Here is a 24,855-nt window from a genome sequence, read left to right as displayed (position 1 = left end):
ACCAATTTGCATTTCATGTGGGCAACATTTCTTTCCAAAGTGTCACAAATTGAATAACTGAATTGAATTATTTCCTGGCGTAATGCTCTTTAGATAGTTTAGTTTGAAGGTTGGATTGAAATGTTTCAGGGACTGATATTTTGCCCATCTGTTCTGCAGTCAAATTAGGGAAGATGGTGGTTGAAGCCTGTGGTTGTGGCCAATGAACTTGTGATCTTGTTACTTTCAAAATGATTGCTTTGAAGTTTGGGACCAGGTGTGCAATTACCTGGAGTCAGTTGCTGTCTTCGGAGCAACTTTTGTGCATCAAGTCAGTGTGCCATCAATCTGCAAATGAATGGGGTAAAGTAGGCATGAAGTGTGAAAATCCAATGAAAATTGCAAATCCGTTGTTGTCTACATGCACAGAAATTCACATTCCCTACTATGAGTACAAATTTGAAATAGAAATTCAGAAATTCCTCAACAAATACTGAGTAGTTGCTACAGGATGGCAATTTAACTGAAAAATGATGTAGGCTTTACTTTCATATTGAGATTTTGCAGACATGTGACCACCTGACTAAATGAGTATTCTGCGGCTGGTTGCAACTGATAGGACAGAAACAGAGTGCACTGAAACATGTCCACTAGAGGGGAAAACATAGCAACATTAGTGAAATTTATTTCCACTGAGATACAAACGTTTCTATGTGAGCTGTGCTAAGAAGCTATCTTAGCAGGCTATGCTAGCAGTTACAAACTAATGCTAGCAAATGTCTGTAAACTATCGAACAACAATTGTAACAGTAGCAGTTCTGAAACCGAGGCTGAAATCTCCTTAGAAATGTGTCGTTGTTCCAGCTTTTCATTTGTTAAAAAACCTTTCTATAACTAAGCTGTTAATGCTTAGTTAAAGCATACTAGTGTTGTGTGTTTTAATGTTAATGAATAACATTAATAATGAATTTTAATCTCGATCCTATTTTGATCAGTTGATCAGTAAAAAGATTTTTCTCCATGTTTAGCTCATCTGGTCGAGGCTCCATCCATCCACAGTTAATAAGAATTGCTACTCCTCCTGTAGCATTGGTCAGAATCTAATCAAACTTGCACATAGTGATCACTCAGTAGGTATTCACCAAAATATTGCTCAAGGTCAAGGTAACATTTAGTTGCAGTAACTTGTGAATTAAAATGGATTGTGAGACAGATGAACTAGTAAATGACTGACGTATGTTCTGGTCGTTATTCAGCCTCTAATTTTAAAAGCAGGGTGTGAATGATGGCTCAGAAATGAAGGCATGTTCTCCAACATGATTTGGAGAATCAGCTATAAGTGGTGTGCTCTTAAAATGTTAAAACGATTTCCCTACTAGAACTACTAAAACCGACGTTTGGATATACGATTAAAGTGCTTCCTGCATTTTATTACAAGTAAGTATCAGGATCAAAGGCTTTACTATTATTTCTGTTGATATCTCATGTCTTATTGTTTATTGTACACCTTCCTCAGATTAAAGACTTAGCTTTTCAATTTGACACCTTTTGAAAACTCTGTTCTGGGTCATTACCCCATTGTTGTTGTTGCAGTGCTTTCCAGTAGAAGAAAAAGGCATGATCACATTAGCTGCCAGCCATTTTAAGATGTAACAGGTTTTCTTTGCAGAGCTCATGTTTCCACAGAAACTCTAAGAAAGAGGTTTCTATAGTAGAACACTTGAAGTTGTGGCCTTGATTCACACAAAAGAGATGAATATGTAAAGTGTAGCAGAAATGACTGCTGGCTTCACTGAACCATGAGATCTGTCCATAATTCCTTAAAATTATCAAAAAATTTAGAGTTCTGTCTTCAGGACTATTCCTATTTGCAAATTTGCTGTTTAAGTAATGTGTTTTATACTATACTATGCATTTTTTGCACCTATGGTCCAAAAGTTACAGTTTTTGTGTAGCTGCTGCTGCTCTCTTCCAGAGTACCTTGTAGTAAGGAACGTGCACAGCTGCGAAATGCCAACAGCAGTCATAATTCTGCCTTTTTTCCTTCTCTTTTCACCGTAGGGCTGCCAGTAACCGGCTGCCTTGCCTGCCTGTTGAAAAACCAGAATAATGAGACGGTAGGAGTGGACTGAAATCCATTCCCTTATTCTTCCAAAGCGGCTTTTTTTGCTTAAAAAAAAGAAAGAAAAACAAGCGGGGGGGGGAAAGTAGTAGTTGTGCCTATTTAGAAATCATGAATGTGAATGTCTGGCTGTCTCGGCAAGGAGAAAGTCACATGGTGTGCCAGGATTAGAATAAAGTAGGACAAATAAAAAATAAAACTTGCTTAAAAGGCTTTAGAGCCAGATGTTCCTCTTACTCCTGATGAGGGATTATGAAGGAATCAAAGTTCTGTTTGCAGCTTGCTTCTTGGCTTCTCCTGCTTTCTGTTTTCCTTTCAGCATAAAGAATGCGCAGGTATTATCTCTGATGAATACAGTTTATAGAATATTTGTTTTTTGGTGCATGAAATCAGTCAGCCTAAATTTTAATATGCAGTTGTGCAAATATGAACCACTGGTATGATTTATATGAATCCTGTCAGGGATTACTAATATTGCAAAATGTCTTCACTCAGTGCCGATTTGTAATTGAAACAGCATCGCATTTTTGGAAAATGGAAGGATTCATGACCAAGTCTTTGTCATAATGGCTGTTTGCCCTGGAGTGCCTTCTCATCACCCATCAACACCATCAGACAATGGGTGGATTAAAGCAATCTCTCTTCTCTGTAGGCAAAGTCTCCATTAGCTATGACAGGGCAGTATCACAGCAATGGGATTAGACCACCTCCCTAACGGGTTTTCTGCTCTCCGGAATAAAAGAACAATCGAAGTCAAGCAGCGGGTCGTCTGCGACTCTCCAAAATGTGCGCTTGCTGCTGACCTTTTACCCCTCTGTCCACCCTCCTACCTGTCAGCCATGAAAACACAGAGCTAGTTGTGCGTTCACACATCTGTCAAGGCCCATGCTGTCTACTGTGTCTCCTTCCCACACTTGCTGTCACCTCATGTTTTGCACAAAACCTCTGCAGATTTTTCCCCCCCACTCTCCTGTCTGTCACACTCACGCATCATGTGTTGTTTTTTTCAGCCGCTGCATATAAAGAATCCATGGACTGCTAGTCATCCATATACAATATGCAATACAAAGACCTTTTCATATGATTAATCGCTATTGTTCATGTTTCCAAAAAAACATTAACAGATGGCCTTTCTGCAGTGTTTAGCTCTCGTCTGCTCAAGTCTATAATATCACTTAAAAATCAAGTGATGAATATTTTTGGGGAGATTAAGTCTCTTAATCTGTATATCCCTGAAATATTAAAGTAGTTGAAATGAACAGGCGCTCCTGGAATACTCAGCACATAAAAGAATATACCACCAAAAGTCATTTAGGTCTGCTTTGCTGTTGTTTAAGCTCACAGAAAGTGCCTTGGGGAATATGAGGATTTGTCTCAGCAGAGGCAGGGTCAGCTCTTAACTGCCCTGCAGTAACCACACTGCTTGTCTGAGCCCAGTGTGAATGGATAGAGGAGAGAGTGCGGGGCCTGGTTTGGAAGATTGCTTGCTAGACCCAGTCGTATTATGTCTGAGAAGTTATATTAGGGACAGCGGCCCCTCAGGAGACGCGGTTCGTCTGTGTTTCTGAAGAAGTTTGTCGATTTCGTGCTGGGACCGTCATTGCATACAAACATCCATGGGAAACTCTGTTTGGCATGGCAGCCTTTAAAGTCGGAGCAGGGAAGGATCACATTAACTTGAACACAGCTTCAAAGAACATTTTGGAGCTTGTGTTGTAGTGTTTGGGGGTAATGATGGCAGAAATTCTGCTCTCTGGCGTTCGTTTCGACCCTCAAATGTCCCACTTTCTGTGAGACTGTGCCTGGGGACTCTGGGACTTAAATGCTAAAGGTGTGTACGTGCATGGGCTTTCTGTGTGAACTCATGTCTGTGTGTGTGTGTGTGCATGTGTACAGTTCAGGGATTAGCTCCTTGCCCATAACTTTTTCACTTCAGTCACCGTGGCAGTGAAACAAAGGCCTCGGCGCTCCTATCTAACCAGGCCTTACAGACTGAAGTCTAAAAATAATGCAGCACTTTCAATTAGCCCTTCAGCTCTGCAAAGCATTTGAAATAGGCAGCCAAGTGAGCAGCTTCAGGGTTATTTGATGAACAGACTGTTGTAAGGAATATCGTTTTTGGTTATACTCCATCCATTTTAATATCTTAGAAAACCCAGACATATTCTGTGAGTAGTTTTCAGTTCACGCTGATTGCTTTTAGTCATTGGTGGGTTTGGTAATTTGTTTATTGAGCACAAATGAGCTCACTCGTACGCCTCAGAATTTGTTCAATTTACTGCATTTTAAAGCAGCAGACTCAGATCAAGGGTTGTCATGATGCCAGTATTTCAAAGTCATTGCTGATACCAAAGAAAATACTTGACAGCATTGTCAATACCACATAGGAGTGGGGAAAAAGAAAACAAAAAGCTGCTGGATGCTGAAATCTGTCTTTGGGCTGTTTGCTGGAGCCTTCATTTTCATGAGAAAACCATCTTTGATATGATTGGAAATCTGTCTGGACAGAGGTACGAAGGTCTAACCTGTACTTGTGCCCTTCCTGCTCGGTCTCACGGCAGTTTGTGAAATGAAAAATTAATCTTTTTTTTTCAGGTTCATAGACATGAATAGTTACTTTTTGTGTAAGAGAAAACAAATTTATAAGTAATTTAATGTATTTCAATAGGAAATATATTTTGTGTCAGAAGCAGCTTTTCAGAAGCAACCAAGAGATGATTGCATGGCAACAAGGGAAAAAAGTTTTAAATGAAATTAAAACTTATTTTATTTTTCTAAATCTAACCAAAACGTTTAACAGCTAAACTTGACCGAACTGCACATTTGTTAAAAAAAACTTATGACTTGAACTTATATAACAGGCATAAAAGGCAAGAGAGCTTACTCCTCCACCAAACATCCAAAAACTAAATGTGGACTTTTTTTGCCTTTTAGTGAGTGCATATACTGATGTTCAGGGGACATAAAATAATTGGGAAATTCATGTTAAGGAACACAAAAACAAAATTCAAACGGCACAATTAAAAAAAATAATGATCATGACTAGATTGCAACCTGCCACAGACCATGCCCTGCAGCAGGATACTGTGCCCAGCCCACACTGGCAGAGAAATGCAGACCTTTCTGGATCAAGAGCAAAGCTAGTCCCTATAAGCTTCCTATCCAAGATGCTGGGTTGGTGCACTAATAAGAGGCAGACACAACCAATGATCCACAGCTGTAAGCTGCACTCATCCAGGAATGAAGAGCGACAACAGAGCCACCCAGCTTGTACAGTGCATGCATCAAGAAGCGCCCATACCTCATATTAAACACGATGTATATATTGTATCTACACATATGATAGCTTTGGTCTACATATAATATTGTGTTTCTTTCTTTGCTTTTGGTTTTGCTGAAGTTCCTCAACTGTCGTGTTGGGAACTTTTTGGAGGGTATTTTTCTTTGTGGCAGATCTTTGGTCCATGGATGCATAAAGAGCTTCTGTACCGCATTGTTTGACTGTGAATAATAATTAGTATATCACTGAGGGTAAATGAGAAATTTAATGATGTCAAAGGGGTCAGAAGTCTTAATTTCCAAAAGGCTTCTCACTTCAAATCTCGTAGCATGAAACAAAAAGAAATTGGAAAAAAAAAAAAGATTTCAGTGGGTAAAGAGGGTAAACTTCCTCTTTGTTTTCAATACAATTTCGTTACAATACAGGCTGAGTTAAAGAGAGATGGGCAGAGAAGGTAAATGAATTGACCGTCCGGCACTTCACTAAGTATTGAATATTTATTGCTGATTACCCCGAGACAATCGTGCCTGTTGAACAAGAGTGAGAAATTATTTTCCGTCTTTAAATAGCTGCGATAAAGTGATTTCAAATGAGATTTTATTCAAGCCCAGTGGATCTGAATATTGATGCTGTATTAAAAGGCCAGGGCCGCCATGTTGACACGGACCTGTCAGGCATGCCGGTGGATAATTAATGTTGCATAGATTAAGTCAGGTACTCAGAGTAATTGGCTGAGAATAAACTAAGTGCAAGTCGATTTAAGGTGGCTTACAGAAATGTCACAATTCTCAGTGACTAAAGACTCCACTAGCTACCGTAACACTTTCTGCAGCTCAACAGTTTACAATGAAAACCAGTTTTACTGGAAATTTAAAGTTCTGCCAATCTTAATTTTCACACAAGTGAAAAAAGCTGCAAGTCGTTTCAGATTAAAAAAAATAAGAAGCTATTGAATAGCAAGGTATGCTCATTCTGCAAGTAAATAAACTGGAAGCAATTCATAAAAACACAGAGAAAAGCAACTTTTAGCTCTGCAAGTTTGATTTTGGCAGATTTTTACACTAGATGCCCTTCATGACACAACCCCAAAGAGATTTGTGTCTTTTCTCCTTGAATGGGGGACTTTTTGCTTGTTAAGTGAATGTGTAAACTACTACTGCTACTACTACTGCTACTACTACTATGGAGCCACTCATGCAAAAAATAACAGGAGTAGAAAAAGATTGCAAAAGTGTTATGTTATAATTCTGAACAAATGAAAAAAACACCTTGAAAAATATTAATTTAAACCATCCAAGAGGCAAAATATTTTCAACCGAGGCAAGAGGGTTTTAGTATTCTAATAGCGGCATTGCAAATACTTACAAATGACCAAAGGTTTCTGAAATAACCTCTAAAAAAGCAAGAGATTAGCTCTGGTATGCAAATGATAGCCACTGGGATATTATGTCCTCTTGACTTGCAGCAGGCAAACTTATTACTTAGTGTTTCCTCTACCATTGCATCAGAGTCAAGGATGTTGCAGAGCAGCACTGTTTCTCAAATAGATAACAACTTGTTACCGTGCCCCACCAAACCCATACAGTCATACACGCCTAGGAGCGTGACCCCCCCTGACATCCACCAGTTGTGTACTCATGGATGCCAACCACGTAATGAATGGAAACTTTAAGCCTAATGATTAGAACCAATGATGCTACCAGTGCTCAACACTCAACTTAACCTGTATGTTGACACGTATTTTAAAAAAAGCTTTAAGCAAGTTTTTAGCAATTGTGACTCTAAGGCAGCGGTGAGCAATTAATTTTCCCAAGGGGCCTAATTGTAATATCGGCTAGCAGGTTATAAATAGAACCAATTAATATTGAGCAGAATTGAATTCAGCTTATTAGTGCAGCCCTCCACAGCAGTGCCAGTTTCTCATGTGGCCTCTTGAGAAAATGATTTGGGAAAATTGGCCACCCCTACTCTAAGACAAATTTGGGCTTTCATTGCTGGAGTGTTGGCTAAACTTGCCAAAATCAATAACTCTAACCCTAAGTGCAGGGCAGAGCCACAAACACAGCCCTATATTCAGAAGAAGGCTCTTACTATTGATGAGTCATCCACAGCGGACATTCGGAGAACTGCAGTTCTTAGCACTTGATTGGAGAAAGTGAACTCACATTTCTTTTTTTACACTTGTTTTGCCTTGTAAAGACTTTAAAAAATCCTTTTCAAATGTGTGTCTCGCTTGGCCAGCTGAGAGGTGTTAAATGATTTGTGTTTGGTCTGCTGCAAAGGCAGTCATTGAGTGGAGATTGGCAGAAAAGCACAAGATCTTTTATCTTTGCACCTCAGAAAGATCGATGAAATATTCATTACAGTGTAAAAGCAGACCGATTGATTATACTGGAATAATACACTTTGGTTCAGAAAGGATCCTGTAGGAGTGTGTCTATTGAAAATGTGAGCCTGTCAATTCGGTTCAATTGTACAGCAGGTCTCTTGAGAGCGTTCAGTTCGCGGCTCTCACTGAGGCTTTCGTCTGTCAATCACAGCACAAGATTAGAAGATATCAGAGGTCGCCGTGTCAAACCTGTCGTCATCCACAGGGTGGCGGGAGCTCAAACTTTAGAATTGACACGAGCGGATAGGCTTTGCTCGGTCGGTGCTGATTTCTCTTGACTCAGAGCTGTGCTGCAGATTTGTAAGATAGCACTTGAATCAGAGACACAATCCTCTCGTTGATTCAGAGGCAGCTTTTCTTTTTTCTCTCCTCTGCACACGGGCTAAATTATGAATGTGCTGTTATTTGTTTACTCCATGTTGGAATGAGAGATGTGCATTATTCATCTGTTCTGACAGGAGAGACATCAGAGTAGGATGCAGGCTTTAAAACATAGCACAGGCTAACAAGGACAATGCTGGGGATGTAAGCAGTCATGCACATGCAGACACAATAATTGACTTTCTCTCTAAAAAAAAAATGTGTTGAGAAAACTCAGAAAGATGGTTCACCTAGGAGAAAGCAGCCTTAATTACTTCCAAGACAAATTGGTGCTTCATTTGTTGATACTGGTTATATGGCTGTGTGCCTGTTTGCTGATATGTGAGTCTGATTTCCAGTCCTTGTTTTAAATACATTACTCACACAGGGCCCTCTGAAGCTAATTAGATTTCTTTGTGTTTTCTTTTTAGTCCTGAGAGATGATTTCCGGCAGGCCCCGAGTGACGTGGTGGTAGCTGCCGGTGAGCCTGCTGTGTTGGAGTGTGTACCTCCACGAGGTCACCCCGAGCCCACTGTGTCCTGGAAACGCAACAACGTCCGAGTCAGCACCAAAGATGAGCGCATCACTGTAAGTTCAACGATCATTAGAAAAAACGGTCATTTTTAGTGAAAAATGCAGTGATTTGTAAACCCGATAAACTCTACTGCATTAATCTTTACATCTCTGGACCATCTCCAAAATCTAACCCTCAGAGGTCAAATCATAGCCGGTAACCCTAAACCTAACCATATATTTGGGAGAAAGCCAAATTTGACTTTCTTTTGTAAATACTGTTTGATCTGTGTAAGTAAGAATGATGATTTTTTTTTTTGTTCTCTAATTGCAAAGACTTTGGGGGATGACTAGAGAAAACAAAAATTTAACCCTGTGTGCCTAGGGTTAGAGTTCTGGTCATCACCAATGGTGACCCAGACCTCAAACGGTTAACCAGTTTTAAATTGGATGCACTCTCACCTCTGGTAAAAATCTCATTCCATGATGTTTTCAGTTGTCCTGCTAAACAAACAACCAAATAAATTAAACCAACCTCCCTGGCAGAAGAGGTAGAGGAAGATGGATGTCTGGTTTTTGGATTTGGTCATCAGACAGTGATCACGAGGGGCTGCGTGGACATCTCAAAATTATGATGGTTCAACAATTGATTCAACATGTGCCCCAGGCGGTGGATTTCAGGTGGCCTTCAAAGCTAATAGATCCAATCTTTCCCGCATGTCCCGAGCCTGTCTCGGGGTCTCCTCCCTTTAGGGAATGCTTCAACCACCTCATCTAATCAGATGCCTAAACCACTTTAACTGGCTCCTTTTGGAGGACTAGCGGCTCTACCCTGAGCCTCTCCCAAATGACAGAGCTCCTGAATATTGGGGTGGAGGGATTGGTATACCCACAAGAAAGAAAGACGTACCTGTGGGCTGTCCTGTGGGCCACCAGATGAAGGAGGAGTCATGGGAGTTTGGTGCTTTGTGGATCAGGGGCAGAGGCACAGTGATCTGATCCTTGGTTGGGAAATGTGGCTAAACTAACCTGCTAAAGTAAATTCTCTAGAAAGGTACTGAGGCACAAAAATAGCTACAATGTTTTTATTTCCTTACTGTTACTTAATTACTGATCTGTTTATTATAGACCTACTGTAGTTTCCAATTACTAACATCCATGATCAATAATTCTGGATATAAATCCAATGAAAACCAACATCAAACTGTACTTAATAACAGCCATAGCCTTTATACATGAATCTAAATATTACTGGTCTGTGCTGTGAAGCTCCATTGTTGCCAAAAATACAATAGAGACCTACATTTGAAATGAACACGAGCCCTGAAGTTTATTCTGAGTTAATCCCACATACTCTCTAGTGATGTGAGTACTTCGCAGAGCTCCAAATGCGTGTGAATCCATCTCCGAAAATAGTTCACAAAGGTACAGTTTCACTTCTGACTGAGTCACACTTAATTAAAATCTGTGATCTGTCTTTCATTATTTAACTTTAAAAAATTATCTATATAAATATCTATAGATTGAAAAACTACAGATATTTGTAGCAGACTGTTTTCATCCTTAAGGTGTCAAAAAGTTGCTGGTGTTTTACAAACATCCCAGCAGCTCTGGTGTCCTAATGTGTGTGATTAAGGGAGATATTGAGACAGATCACCCACATCATCACATGGTTTCTTTTTCTAAATGTGACCAAAGTCATTGTTAGCATCAAATCAATATATTTTTTTTGCCTAAAATATGAGTTTAAAAAACCAGTAAGCAACCTGTGATTTATTGCAGAGTCACTACAGACTGCAAAGGTAGACTTTGCATACAGTTGGCGGTGTTTGAGTACCTGGGGTAGGAATAAGTTGAAAATTTAAGGTTAAAGAGGTGTTCAAAAAGGAAAAGTCTTATGAAAAAATTACCAAACAAAATTAATTTAAACTTAACATGTACAACTGTGAGCATAGGTTCTGGTTTGTATTTCTTTCCTCAGGACTGATAAATATTCCCTCAAATGGTCTAGGAAAACTCTGTTGTACAAGTGGGAGAGATATCAATTCAGACTGACAACAGTTTCTGTTGACTATCATTCAATGCGGACACCTTCGTACGCTGCGGAGCGTAAAATGTCTCTGATTCTGCTGTCGCTTTTCTTCTGTCCTCTCATGTGTAAAAACAACAGCTGGACACAATCTCTGGTTGTTGAAAAGTAGATTTGGAAATGTGAGAAGTCACAGGCGGATGAAACATATTGTTTACGTCAGTAGCTCAAGCAGGAGCTTTAAATTGAACTTAATTTCAAGTAAATCTGTGCTGAGAACCTCAAGCATAAGAATGTAGGTAGAAAGTAAACCTCACAGCAACGTATACACGTACACCTACAGTGACTCATACAGTGTTTTGACTACGAGGGATTAATGATCTTTGCATCAGTGCAAACATAACTAAACATGTGATTACTCAGGGGATGCTGAACGCTAATCGCTGCCATTGTGTTTTTCAGATGCGTGGTGGCAAACTGATGATCTCTCACACCAGGAAGAGCGATGCAGGCATGTACGTCTGTGTGGGCAGTAACATGGTTGGAGAGAGGGACAGTGATCCTGCAGAGCTGGTGGTGTACGGTGAGGTTCAAACAGTTACGTAGTCAGTCCTTCGAAGAGCATAAAGTGGTCATGTTTAAAGGCATCTGTTGTCTAGCAGAGCGCCCCGTGTTGGTGCGAAGGCCTGTTAACCAGGTGGTCATGGAGGAAGAGACTGTTGACTTTCTATGTGAGGTCCACGGGGATCCCGCTCCTACTGTGCGATGGCGGCGAGAAGAAGGAGAGCTTCCCCGCGGGAGGTGAGCTGATGGGCATGACCGCAGACAAATAGAGAGACAGACTGTTGATGCACACACAGCCTGAGAGCACTCTTGTATTAACACATGTGCCCCAGAAAACATAAATATGTGCAGGAGCTGTTTATTAACTCGTGCCTTTCTATTACATATCACACCTGCTTCACATCACACTTCTGAGGCAGCAGAGCGCCTTCTCCCTCAGACTGATTCCACCTCGCTGCCATAACGAACACGTCGGGAAATCATTCCTACCGTTCTCTATAAAACCGTATAACACCGTTCATTCTGTGACAGGTGATCACACCTGTCAGGCATAAGATCCCAAACATATTTTTGTATTATGTCTTCATGCAGCTGTTTTCTAGGATTTATCAATACATTTGCACTTCTCTCTTACAAGTCATTCGTACTTTTACTCTCTTTAACAATCTTTGTTTTTTAATCACTCTTGTAGAAATATATATAAATTCCTGCACTATCTCATAGTAAAAGACCTTTATAAGGACTTTTACTATGAGATAGTAAACCACATGTGTTGTTTATTTGTTGTTTATTGTCTACTGTATCATCTTTACTCTTTATCATGCTGCTGTAACACAACAATTTCCCTTGTGGGATCATTAAAGTATCTATCTATCTATCTATCTATCTATCTATCTATCTATCTATCTATCTATCTATCTATCTATCTATCTAATCACAACTAAATACATGAGTATTTGGACAATTACAATTTTTATAACTATCTCTGTACACCACCACAGTGGTTTTTAAATCAAACAATCAAGCTGTGATTGAACTGGAGGTTTTCAGCTTTGATTCAACAGGATTGACAAAAATACTGAATTAAGTGTTTAGGAATTAAAATTTCTCCAATTTTCAGAGGCTGGATAATTTACTGACAAGCATTTCCATGGCCACATGAGGCCGGCTCTGTTGTTATACCATCAAAAATTAAGCAGTTAAAAGTCCTGGAATTGATTCCAAGTAATGATCTTGTATTTGATATCTTTTCACTGGAACTATCAACATGAGAGCCCAAGAGATGTTTATGCAAGTGAAGGAAGGCAAAGTTTAAAAAAACAAAATAAATCAGAATAAGAGAGACAGCAAAAACTTTTGCAGTGGCCAGATCAACATTCTGCTACATTCTTTAAAAAGAAATGCCCATCTTAGAAATACTAAATGGACTGAAAGGCCACAGAAGAGAACTGAGGAATTACTTCCATGAAAATCCACTAAGTCAAAAGGTAGACTGTCCATGTCAAAGCTTGCAATCAGATGGCTTTGTGAATGGAAATACAGAGGACAACAAACCACTGGTTACACTCAACAGGAAGAGCAGCAAGGCCAGATTAGACTCCGGAAAAAATTCTTTGGACAGATGAAGCCAAGAGGTATCAGAATGACAGGACGAGAAAAGTATGGAGAAGCATACTTTGGCGCTCTGATCCAGCGTACCACAACATCTGTCAAACATGGTGGAGGCAGTGTTATGGCATAGGCCTGTATACCTGCCAGTGGAAACATCACTAATGTTTACTGATGATGTGACGGCTGATAGAAGTAGCAGGATGAATTCTTACGTGTACAGAGATATACTTTCTGCTCAGATTCAGCCAAATGCTGCAAAACTGGTTGGGCCACACTTCACAGTACAAATGAATACTAGCCTAAAGCATACTGCAAAAGCAGCCTAAGAGGTTCTCAAGCCAAAGAAATGGAATAATGTTCAATGGCTAAGTCAGCCATTTGATCCCAATCCAACACAGCATGCTTTTCAGTTACTGAAGACAGAAACAAAGGCAGAAAGACCCACAAACAAGCAGCGAGTGTAGGCGGCTGCAGGAAAGGCCTGGCGGAGCATCTTAAGGGAGGAAACACAGCGTTTGGCGGTGACCATGAAATCTAGACTTTAGTTTGTCACATTAATTCTGAGCCTCTGAAAAAAGTGGATTGTGTGTAAAAACCAGTTTTAATCCTTGATCAGTTTTTGTTAAACGCCTTGAATTAGTGATGAAAGTTTGTACTTTAGTCACATCTTGTTTGAAAACTTAATAAAAAATGAAAAGACTGAAAGAATTTTATCGAGAGAAGTTTCATCCTTCTTATAGTAATGACGCTACAATAAACTATCATTTTTAGCCAAGGCTGATAAATATTTCTATTATTTTGAAACATAATGTTGCTTAATGACTTAAACAGCAGAGATAAGAACTTTACATAAAGAATTTTCACATTTTATGTAGATATAGTTTTACTTACTTCAATTTAGTGAATTAATGCAGTCTTACTCCACAATGGCTGCTGCTGTTAGAGTCTTTTACAGATTACAGCTTAATTTGAAGCTTGCGATAGCAGCCACTAAAGGGATGTGTTACTGGAAATGGGGGAAAGCTAACTGGCTTTGACGATTTTCCAACAGTTTCACACAACTGTGTCAAACATATGGCCCTTGATTTATTAATTATTATATTCTTATATTTAACATGACCTGCACACACTGGGGATTGTAGGGAAAAATGTGATAGTCAGTAATATTTCATAAATGAATAAATATTCATGTTAGATATCACAGTTCTTTGGCTGATTTTTCTGTGAATTGGGAAGTCTTACTTTAAACTTGGTGATCCCTACAAAAGCCTGGTGTAAGAGTCTTTATATAGACATTTTAAAATGCTACTCATATATGTCTCATTAAACGTGTCCATATACTGTATTATCCATTAATGGGAGACCAAATGCTTAAATGTATGTCCTGAACAATTTTGGCAAAACCTGCACAAAAAGCAAAGTCACGGTGACTGCGGTGTAAGAGTTTATTTGTCCAGTTGGCGACAGGATGATGAAGATTGTTGTTTCATGTTTGCAAAGAGCTTTTCTGTCTTTTATCTTTGACTTTTACGTATCTTTCATCTTTTTCCATTTCATGTCTTTCTTCGGTTGCTCACTGATCCATGAAATAAATGGAATTAAACAGATTTTACTCTTTGTGTTTCAGTAATTGTACGCCTTGTGTAGACAAAGAGAGTTAAAATTATCGGACTGTACATAATATAAATAATTCTGCTCTGTCTTTATGTTTAATCTACTGTCCGTACAAAACCAAGTGAAAAATCCTTCGATGTGTTGAGGTAATCTCATTTCTTTCTAATTGATTTTCATCAGTTTCAGTCATTTTCCTGGAGCCTGTGACAATATCTAAAGCAGATAAGACACATTGTTCCACCGGTTTCAAGATAATGCCACCTGATAGCAAAGAAATCCTTCTAAGGACAAGAAATTCCATTACCCCAAATCACTGGCAGAATTTTTCACTTTGTGCAGATTAGTATGGTTACTTATTTATTTATTTTGCTATGCATCTGCCAGATCTTTCATTAGCTCGCTTTTTATTCACAGGTTTGAAATCCGCAACGGCAACAACCTCCGTTTGTTCCGCGTGAAAGAGCAGGATGAAGGGACGTATACCTGCACATCAGAGAACAGTGTGGGCAAGACGGAGGCTTCAGCCATGCTGCAGGTGCACGGTGAGAAGCACATCATGCATATTGTATACAAACTCACACACACACACACACTTAGACATGCATAAAAAAAAGCTCTCAATTCAGGGCCATTTTCACGCATAAGGTAGAGTCACATGGCGGCTGCATCATGCAAAGCCTGTTCCCACTTGATGTCCAACGCTCACTGTGTTATATCAGTCCCTGTCCAGCGGTGCTGCCAGGAGCTTATGCTAAACCGTATGGATTACGCCATTTGACAGATGTTTGGTAGATGTGTGGGTTAACTCACTGCCAGAGAGCAGTCTCAATATTAATAAGACATGACTCCCCCTCCTCTCTCTTCCTGTCTCTTTATCTCCCTCCTCCCTCCTCGTCCTTTTCACTCACTCGGTGTCTTGGTTTAAATAGTCTCAGACGACTTCATCCGCTAATGCCTTTTTCAGTGTAAATGAAATCCGAACCAAGCGGTTTTCTGTTCACACTTTTCTGTTTTGTTTTTTTTGTGCTTTTACATGCTATACTTTCCGTGTAGTTGCTCAGCATTTCATCCATCTCATTAATTCTCCATCTCTCTCCATCGTGTTTCAAACTCTATCATCATTCCGGTCGGCCGGCTCCGTGAGTTCACTTTCCATCTAATTCTTATCCACAGAAGGGCATTTATGTTGCTCATTTGTCTAGAAAAAAATAATATTTTCTGTGTGACGTTCTTAATGGTTTTTAAAAGCAACTATAAATGCCTAATGGTGTAAATGAGTTCCTCCATTAGGTACTGACATGTTGACAACATGCCTGTTGCTGCAGTCAGGCATTAAGTAAGCCCCAGACACAGTGACTTAATGTACAGCAGATTAAGGACTCCTATCAAACACACATCTGCTGTGTTGAGAAGAGTGTGGCACCATAATTTCTAAATCCTTCTCTCTTTTGCAGCTGGAGGAGTTCAAAATGCAGCTGAAAGGCTTTTAATTACAACTAAACTGAAGTCTGAGGCTGAAATAACAACGTATTTGACCTCATACATTATTACAGAGCACTTAAACTAATATTCTATCATTACACTTAGTACTAGCAATATGTTTGGTAGAGATGCATCAAGCTGTGGACCATCAAGACCAAAATTACCTTGATATTTATTGTGCTTTTGCGCCTAATTTGGGTCAAGCTCCAAAAACAATGTTGCCTACATTTCCCATAATGCATTTATAATATAATATAATATATAATATACTTATATTATACTATAATATAATATATACTTACGTTGATTTAATACTCCTCAAATTTGAACTTTTTTATTAATTTGTTTTTTATTGTAAGCTTTTAATTTTGGTCTTTAGTCAGGACAAGACATGACATCATTAGACTTATTTTCTCAATAAATCAGGTCCAGATCAAACTTACCTTCTTATCTCTGCTTTATAAAACCATAGTAAAGGAAGTGGTCAGAAGGTAGTCAAATAACTGACGAACACACAGTACTTGCAAAAGGTACCCTTCATATCTTTATATTTTGCTTTGAAGGAGCCAGATTTTCCTGTAATATTTTGAAAGTGTCGTGTGCATTAGTTCTCCAGGCTTTCTGAAGGTCATTCAAGGGTTTTCTTTGGACACTGGTTGATTTTTCACTCATTTTCAGCCCAGTCCTTGGAATTGACCAAGAAAGAAGCACCTTGACACTGACCTATGAATCATTTAAGCACGAAAAAAAGGCACCAAACTCAAGGAAACCAACATGTCTGCACAGAGATTTTAAAGAACCGATTTTAAATTGTATCTTTAGGCACTTTGCTGCTTGCAACCTGCTGCAAAAACACATTACGTCTTCTCATATCTTTATGTGAAGTTATGAAAAATGGCAAAGATAACAAAGACTGACAGGCATAAAATAGAATTTTTGCACCAACAAGGTGGCTGGCAACACAATACTAGAGAATTAAATATGGATTTAAACCAGCAGTTGAACTATCGTGATTGAGCTAGACAACAGTAACACAAAGTTACACATAAGCAGTCTCCTTGTTCAGGACAATGTACACATGCATTCAGTTGTGGTACCAATATAGAGATCTGGACTGCCAAAAACAGCAGATAAGAAATAAATCAGGTGCCAGATATGGGGAAAATAATAGGCTTTCCAATTTTAAGCACCAATTTACCAGTAAATCCCTAATTGGGACATAAAGCCAAGAGCTCAAATTCCCAATATCCTTTCTCCCAGACGGACTACTTTGCACCAGCTGCTAGACTTCTAACTAAAACAGGACTTACAGAATTAAACTGATGACTAATTTATATCCATATACATTGCAAATCTTATTCAAAATCTACATAAAATCTTTAAAATGGTTTAGAGTCACTTTAAGACTCCATGATAAAAAACAGCCACAAGTAGCACCAAAGTGAATATGAAATAAATGAGAGCAATCTTGTGCTATATGTGACTAACACATCAGATCTGCTGAAAGACATTATAACATCTGAAGAAAGAGAAAAAAAAACTTCACAGAAAGATCATCACAACACTTTAATGTTGATAAAAGATGTTCTGCGGCTGGGAAAATGCTCTCGGTGAGAATATTAAGACACGACACAGATGACTCAGTTCTCTTGTGTATTGAGCCAAATATGCATTTGTGTGCTCTAATACGAGTGTGTGTGTGTGTGTGTGTTTGTGTGTGGAGCTACATATGCACTATGCAGAGATTTGTAGAGAGGATGCATCCAGGCTAGAGAAGCTTCCCATTTGGTGGGAAGTGAGAGCCAATTATTCAGGCGGGGGCAGAATGCAGTGGTCAGTGTAAATCTACAGAGGATGTGATGATGTGGATAACATGGTGATCTGACCCAAGCTGGAAATTGGCAGCTCTTCTCAGACCTTTCCCAAAATAACTCAGTAAATGTCATCAGAATGACGCTGGCTTTTGCTGCCATGATTTTCTTTCATTCCCCCCCCCCTTTTTCTCTTTAAGAGGACATGGAGGTGGTTTTTCTCATTAAGGACGAGAGGGCGATGATGATGAATATGTAGCAACAGATCAAAAAACTCAGAAGGTCAAAGAAAGACTCTTAAATCTCACTCGTTAAGAGCTAATGAGCGCTTTATCGATCCAGCTCGGGGTTAACAGCGGTGGCGGAAAATAACTAAACCGAGAGACGTTCAGTATTTCAATATCATTACGTTTTATAGATCCACTTTATTATATGACTTTATTTTACTTCACTGCATTCACTTGACAACTGTTTGCTTCCTTCCTGCTTCATTAAGCAACTTAGGTCTTCAGAGAGTTCCTGTTTGGCAGTTTCTCATCCTGGCTTGCAAATCGAATATATATTTAAAACAAGTTCAAGCAGATACAAATGCTTAGAAGCAGTTTGTTTGCTGCTGTGAAAATAATGTGCCGAATACAGCGAATCAGCAAGTATGCGCCCTTATGGATGGCACAAAGAGTAAGAAACTACCGTTTTGCTGTGTTCGCATTCCTAAGGAAAAGGGGGAAGTAAAGAAATATTGTTGCTGTAGTGTTGGTGTCTTTAAAATGGTTTGCCATATTGGATTCAGAATGGTTCCTTCCCATTGAAATTAAATGAACACTTTCCCACTGATAAATTATAGAGGAGAAAATTGGGTTGGCTTTTCAGCAGAAAGGGAGCGTTCAAAAAGCAGGCCATTTCATGCACAAGTATGACTTTTAATGGGTGGTCACACTTCTCCTTCTCTTCCAGTACCACCTCAGATTGCTACAAAGCCCCGAGACCAGATTGCCACCCAGGGGAGGAGCATCACCTTCCAATGCGGCACCACGGGAAACCCTCCACCTGCCATCTTCTGGCAGAAAGAGGGCAGCCAGGTAAGGCTGGAGCAAAGCACAAGGTGCTCTCTAATGCTAAATACTGCAGCAGCAGAGACATCCAGGACACTAAATGAGTGAATATAAATACATTTGCTCCCCTAACAAGCCCGGGCTTGCTCTTCATGAGGACTTGGGGCTTTCTTTGTAAACTTTACTTCAAGTATTCTTTATCACATCAATAGTCAAGAGTTTCACACCTTCTTTGTTTAAAAGGCGAGAATGACTCACCACAATGTGAGCAGGTTTTTTGTCTGATTTAATCTTACTTTTTCTGACACCTCTTTTTTAGAGTTGCCCACACTGATCAAGACACATTTTTCCAGGCGAAATAAGCAAGAGGCGAGCGAGATAATGCGGCACATTTGCATTTGGCTCAGAGATATGCGCAGAGACAAAGTGTTGGAAGATATTGCAGTATTGCGTTGGCGAGAAATGTTTCTCGGGTTTGCGTGCCACACTGGTTGGGGGGGGGGGTCGACGGGAGAGGGAAGAGAAAGTAGAAGAGACTGAAGGAGGGCTTGCGGGAAGCACACCAGGTGTGGAAATTGCTTCTTCAGGCCAGGATTGCAGACGAATGCTGCCCTCCTTCCACATTATTCCTGACCACAAATGCCACGTTGCTTAATGGCAGCTGGGGTCACTGAGTGGAGGAGAAGCTTCAGGTGTTTTTGGAAAGGTTCCACAGAGTAAACAGGAAGTTGAGCTACTGATTTTGTGAATAAGCTTCAGTCTGCAGGATGGGTTGATGCCTTGCTTGGCTGTTTGTAGGGCTTTTTGCTGTATTTGTGGGATTATCTGTAGCCTTATAACCTCGGTCCCTCCACTGGAGTCTAAGCCTCTTAGAGGAATGAAATGGATGGCTGAATGGATTGATGCATCCCTCCCCCTTGTTCCCATCTATCTCACTTACAGGAAAACAAGACGGGATAGCTATAAAATGTCTGTCTCTTGGGCATCATCCCCCCAAAAAACAACACAACAACCAGAGTCTTTCAGGGCTTTTTTCTTTTTTCAAATGTGAGATTATCATTAGAAGTTAATAGTTTGAGCCCCGGATTTGGGTGAAAACATGTAAAATAATGTGTCAAAACTAATTTGACAACAATTTTACTTTAATGATTTATTAATTCTTTACATAATTCATCAACTAAAAGTAAGGCTCCACAGCTCATCTCTGCGAGGATGTAATTAATGGAAGACGTACTAATTAGCAGTAAAAGTACAAGCAGAGCTGAGTCTGATGGGAATGTCATTAGCTTTGCAGGTTTTTATTCATTAAGCACGGCGACAAATTTCATTTTGATCTTATGGTGGTGTTGCATGAGAAGTTACAGGATCACCAAATAATAATAACTAATCTGGAGCTGCACATGAATATCTGCAATATTTTTGAGGGACTTGAGTCCATGAGTTATTCATTTAAGGTGGTAACTGTTAAACTCCCTTTAACAGGAAGAAACGCCCGGCAAAAACAGACTCAGGAAAGGGAGGCCATCCACCACCACTGGTGAAGATCTTAAATCTCACCTGACTTAAATGCGGCCAGTGCTCCACTTCAAGGTCACCTCCATCAGCACCTCTGGGACACTTTCAAATGTGCTGCTATTTTTAGAGTTCTCCAAAATCTAAAACCGCTGATCATAAGTGTCCAGGCCTGAATGTGGTGCACAGGGTGAGGAGTGGGATATCAGTGTGTGTGTGTGTGTTTTCTTTTTGGCAACGTTAGTGAGGTTGTCCTGGAGTGCATGAGAAGAACATTGGCAAAAGAAAAATCTGAACTGCGGTACATGCTTTTGTGCATGACTCAAAGAGAAAGAATGAAGCTTCCAAAGACTGATCTAAAAATACCACATATGCTTTTGATGAGTGGATTTCTGGGAATTTGTGATTGTGATTTTTTCAGTTTTATTTGGGTCCATATTAAAGTTGTCCTTGGACACAACCAGCCATTTCAAACAGCCAATTTGAGCTGCAGGAAATTGCGACTGAAATTGTTCTATTCTTATTTCCTTTTCTATAAACTTACTCAAATAGCTGAGGTAAATGATTTGACAATAAAAACATTGATTTACTTTTTGCTGCATGTATTTTTCTGTTTAGATGTTGTTGTTCCCCGGCCAGCCGCCTTCCCAGTCTGGTCGTTACTCTGTTTCCATGAGTGGCGAGCTGACCATCACAGATGTCCACCCTGAGGACTCGGGCTTTTATATCTGCCAGGCCATCAGTGTAGCAGGAAGTGTTTTGACCAAGGCACTGCTGGAGGTGGAGGGAGGTAAGACCTCAATAGGTACAGTTACTTTTAAACCTGAGGGGTTGATTCTTTGTTCTGCACCATCAGCTAATGAGGGGAAAACATATTAATTACTTAGTAGGTGCACAACAATGAGCCTCATACAGACAGAGACGGTGCGCAGTTAGAGACCCCATGCTGGATGAGCAATGAATTGAAGGCTTAATGTTTTCCCACAGGCAGCTTGTAAGCACCAGATTTAAGCTTTCTTTCACTCCTTATACAGCCTATTGTTTTCTGCTTACTAAGCATCTTAAGTATTTTTACCCTTTGCTCTCCAGCTGCTGGCGACTTTATAAAGTCGTCCTTCCTGCAGACCTTTTATATGCCTTTCGAATGTTATCTGTCCGTCTTGACTTTTCTGCACTGTGATCTAATTGGAACAAGGATAACACCCCTGACATAATATTCCGCCTCTTCTTCACTCAAACTGGCAGGTCCTTCAGGTCGTATCCCGCCAATCATTCGCCAAGGCCCAGCCAATCAGACCGTATCTCGGGGTGCAACGGCACAGCTGTATTGCCGTGTGAATGGAGGTACCTCAGTCGAGATTTCATGGGAGAAGGACGGAGAGAGACTTCAGGGAAATACACCTCGACTGACCTTGATGGAAAATGGCACGTTGCAAATCGCAGACGTAAAGGTGTGTATGCGTTTGGGTGTTTGCGGACGAGGCATTTGTTGGAAAGGGCACGGAACGAGCGACTTCTGAAAGGCAGTTGCTCTTAAATGGAAGGAACGGAGGGAAAGTGTGAGTGTGCACGGAAAGATGGAAATTATATTTTTTTAGAAACTGTAGAGAATAAAATACCTGTGTGATCTCTGACCGTCTGTCACCTTCCCCGCAGCCCCCATAGTAACCCATTTCTTCCTCATTTCCATCAGAAATTCCATTTCTGTTTGTAAAATTAAAGTGAGTCTGAGTTAAAAAGACCAATCTCTCTAAGGCGGTGCGTATCTCTCCAGTGTAATTATGTGCTCATGCGGTGTGTAATTGTAATGTTAATGAAGGTGCTTGTTTGTAAATGCTAATGTGTTCTGCTTTGATGGAAGAGCAGTCAGAAACCCCTTTGTGCTATAACCCCACCTGGAGGTCAGCGAGCCTGTGCAGGACAGAGCAAAGGCAGCATCATTTACATTAATTGACTGGCGATAGATGATTCATCATCTAACAGGCTTTTAATTAAATCTCCTGGCTGGAATGTGCTTATTCACGTCCTCCTTCATCCTTTTTCTCAGCAGTGGTGCTCAGCTAACTTGGAGCATTAAGGTTTGGTCCGGTGCACCGCTGAGGCAGGGGAAATCTGCCATGCCAATGTGCTCAGTGGAACAGAAGAGATGCATTAGTGTGGCATCAAGGGGTTGACAAAGGGGGAAAAAAATGGGGACACGGAGATGATGAGTGAGGGACTAAAAATATTTACCCTGCTGCTGCCCCAACCCACCATCAATATTTTAGCTGTAGTTGGAGTCATCTAAAGAAGTTCACCTGCCCACAAGCTGTGCAGTCTGTCAGCCAGAGGTCAACACTGCGGTGGATGATCTCATACGGTCTGACGATAGTTCCAGCAGACTGGCTCTCAGCCAGGACACGGCCAGAGCGAACAGCACGAGTATCAGTGAAGCATGCAGGCACATACTGTACACTTCATAATATAAAAAGAAGGTCGGGTAGGCTGTAGTGTCGCTCGGTGACAGTTGCTTAATGTAGATGGAGTGTGCGTGGCTTGCATTTAATTGCACAAACATGGCTGCTTAATTGGGTCCAGTTTCACCTGGAGCTTAAAGGTATAAGTGCCAATTTTTACATTTTTAAAATATTGTTTAAAATATGTGTTTTTGCTTTTTTGTAGCAAACCTTTAAGTATGCTTTTTGAATAATTTATTGAAGCATAGAAGCTTAAAGCTGAACAACAGTCGCAAGCAGGTCTAGCATTTTAAATTCGCCAGCGGCATTATCGGTGTTTTTATCTTAACGATAATTCAAATGTCTGTGCGTGCTGTGAGAAAGGTGCTGGCTCTTGTGACGGAGCTGAAATTGATTAAAATTATCACCTTATTCTGCAGCTGCACTCAACTCTGAAGATAATCTTTTTTTGGGTGTCTTTCACTGTGTTAACTGTGCTGGTTGCGTCTCACTGCTCTCATCAGCGTCTCGCACTTGTTGTCAGTGAAAATGCACCAAATGGCAGACACCTCCAAATAAACGTTGACGTGCTCCGTAGCCGATGGTTGCAGAAATCACAGAAAAGTGTGTTGTACCCGTTTATAATGTCATTGCTAATATAACGACACGTATGAGTTGTTTACTGCTCGCTTCTGATTTAAATGCTTTTGCAGGCTGAAGTGAGCCACTTAATAGTTTCCTCAAAAAAATGTCCAAAACAACTGATGGAAAGATCTACATTTATATTTTGGTACTAATTAGACTCAGCTGGTCCACTGGCACAATTGCTGTAATGATTTCCAGCGGAGGGTCAGATCACCTCGCAGAAAAACAGCACATTATGTGAGAAATGCAGCATTAACAATGAAAGAATAATTATCTGGTTTTAAATGAAGCAGCCCTCTCAAGGACATTAATATTCTGTGTATAATTAGAAAACTGCTCTTCACAGAGCTTCGAATGGACAACATTATGAAATTTCAGTCAGGCAACTATCATTTGCAATAAATTATTACATCAACTGAAAGAGCATATAAGTGGGCAGTTGGGGTCACCTAGGAGGTCCTGGAAATCATGGTTTCTGCCTTTTTCTCTCATTCTTTAGTTTAGTTTTCAATCACTTTGTTTTTTGTTCGCTGTTTGGTCAGACTTAGGAACTGTTTGCGTTAAAAGTCCCCTGCTTGTATCGCAGGACTGAAGCCAAGGAGAGTGCAGCGGTTTTGACTATGTGGCAGCATTTAACACCGTAGGAGTTATAATGATCACGCTGATCAGTAAAAACTCTTACTAACATCTAGTAATCCTAAATAAATACATCCTACATAGGATATCTTGTTATTCTGATGTCTTCAGAATTTAATCACAGTCTTTTAATAGTTGATGTCGTACACAACACAGCATATAATGCTTCTTTTGGCTGCTCCCTTATTCACAAGGGGTCATCACAGCAGGTAGCTCAGCATGTTTGATTTGGCAGATTCTAATGACAGATGCGCTTCCCCACAAGGATTTGTGTGTCCACCCAAAATCAGATCACAGATCTTTAACTTGGTTGGCAGATGCATAAAGCACTACTGCATGGAGCCAATACACAAGCAATATATAATAAATCACTACTATTTTCATCACATAAGCAAATTAACACTATTACACCAATAACAATCACTGTAGCCATTATTAATGATCATTTTGTTGTGATGTAAAACTATTAATTGCTAAAGTTGTACTAATTAAAGCTAAAGCTACTTTCAGCTGCTCCCTCATTTGTAAGGGGTCGCCACAGCGGGTACGTCTGCATATTTGATTTGGCAGATTTTCCCGCCAGATGCTCTTCTTGATGCGGCCCCAAAGAGAGACACAGCAACACATTAACTAAAGTTGTTTAAACTCTCGGTTTATTATCTATTAAGAACTAATGCTTTTTTAATAAGTGAGAGATGGCTGAATATTTACTGCTCAAAAACATTAATACAACACTCAAGTTGCACATCAACTCTTAATAAATTAAATTTTCAAGGTAAAAATTGTTACTGACATAAAATGCTTAGCAAATTCAGTGTAA

At 40.0% G+C, this 24,855-nt stretch overlaps 1 protein-coding gene across 1 annotated transcript in view; it reads left to right on the top strand.

Moving 5' to 3' along the window:
- Positions 1 to 24,855, top strand: part of zgc:77784 (roundabout homolog 2) — a 63,692-nt gene that overhangs the window by 16,246 nt on the left and 22,591 nt on the right. Inside the window, exons 3-9 of the mRNA XM_005459589.4 lie at positions 8,562 to 8,719; positions 11,136 to 11,256; positions 11,336 to 11,474; positions 14,877 to 15,004; positions 18,710 to 18,834; positions 20,938 to 21,109; positions 21,565 to 21,770. Coding sequence (XP_005459646.1) covers positions 8,562 to 8,719; positions 11,136 to 11,256; positions 11,336 to 11,474; positions 14,877 to 15,004; positions 18,710 to 18,834; positions 20,938 to 21,109; positions 21,565 to 21,770 — 1,049 coding nt within the window. The remainder of the gene's footprint in view (positions 1 to 8,561; positions 8,720 to 11,135; positions 11,257 to 11,335; positions 11,475 to 14,876; positions 15,005 to 18,709; positions 18,835 to 20,937; positions 21,110 to 21,564; positions 21,771 to 24,855) is intronic.

Source organism: Oreochromis niloticus, linkage group LG14, assembly GCF_001858045.2.
Source record: "Oreochromis niloticus isolate F11D_XX linkage group LG14, O_niloticus_UMD_NMBU, whole genome shotgun sequence".
In the NCBI taxonomy this organism is placed as follows: domain Eukaryota; kingdom Metazoa; phylum Chordata; class Actinopteri; order Cichliformes; family Cichlidae; genus Oreochromis; species Oreochromis niloticus.
The sequence above is the reverse complement of the archived record's forward strand: the minus strand, read 5'-3'. Positions and strand labels throughout refer to the sequence as shown.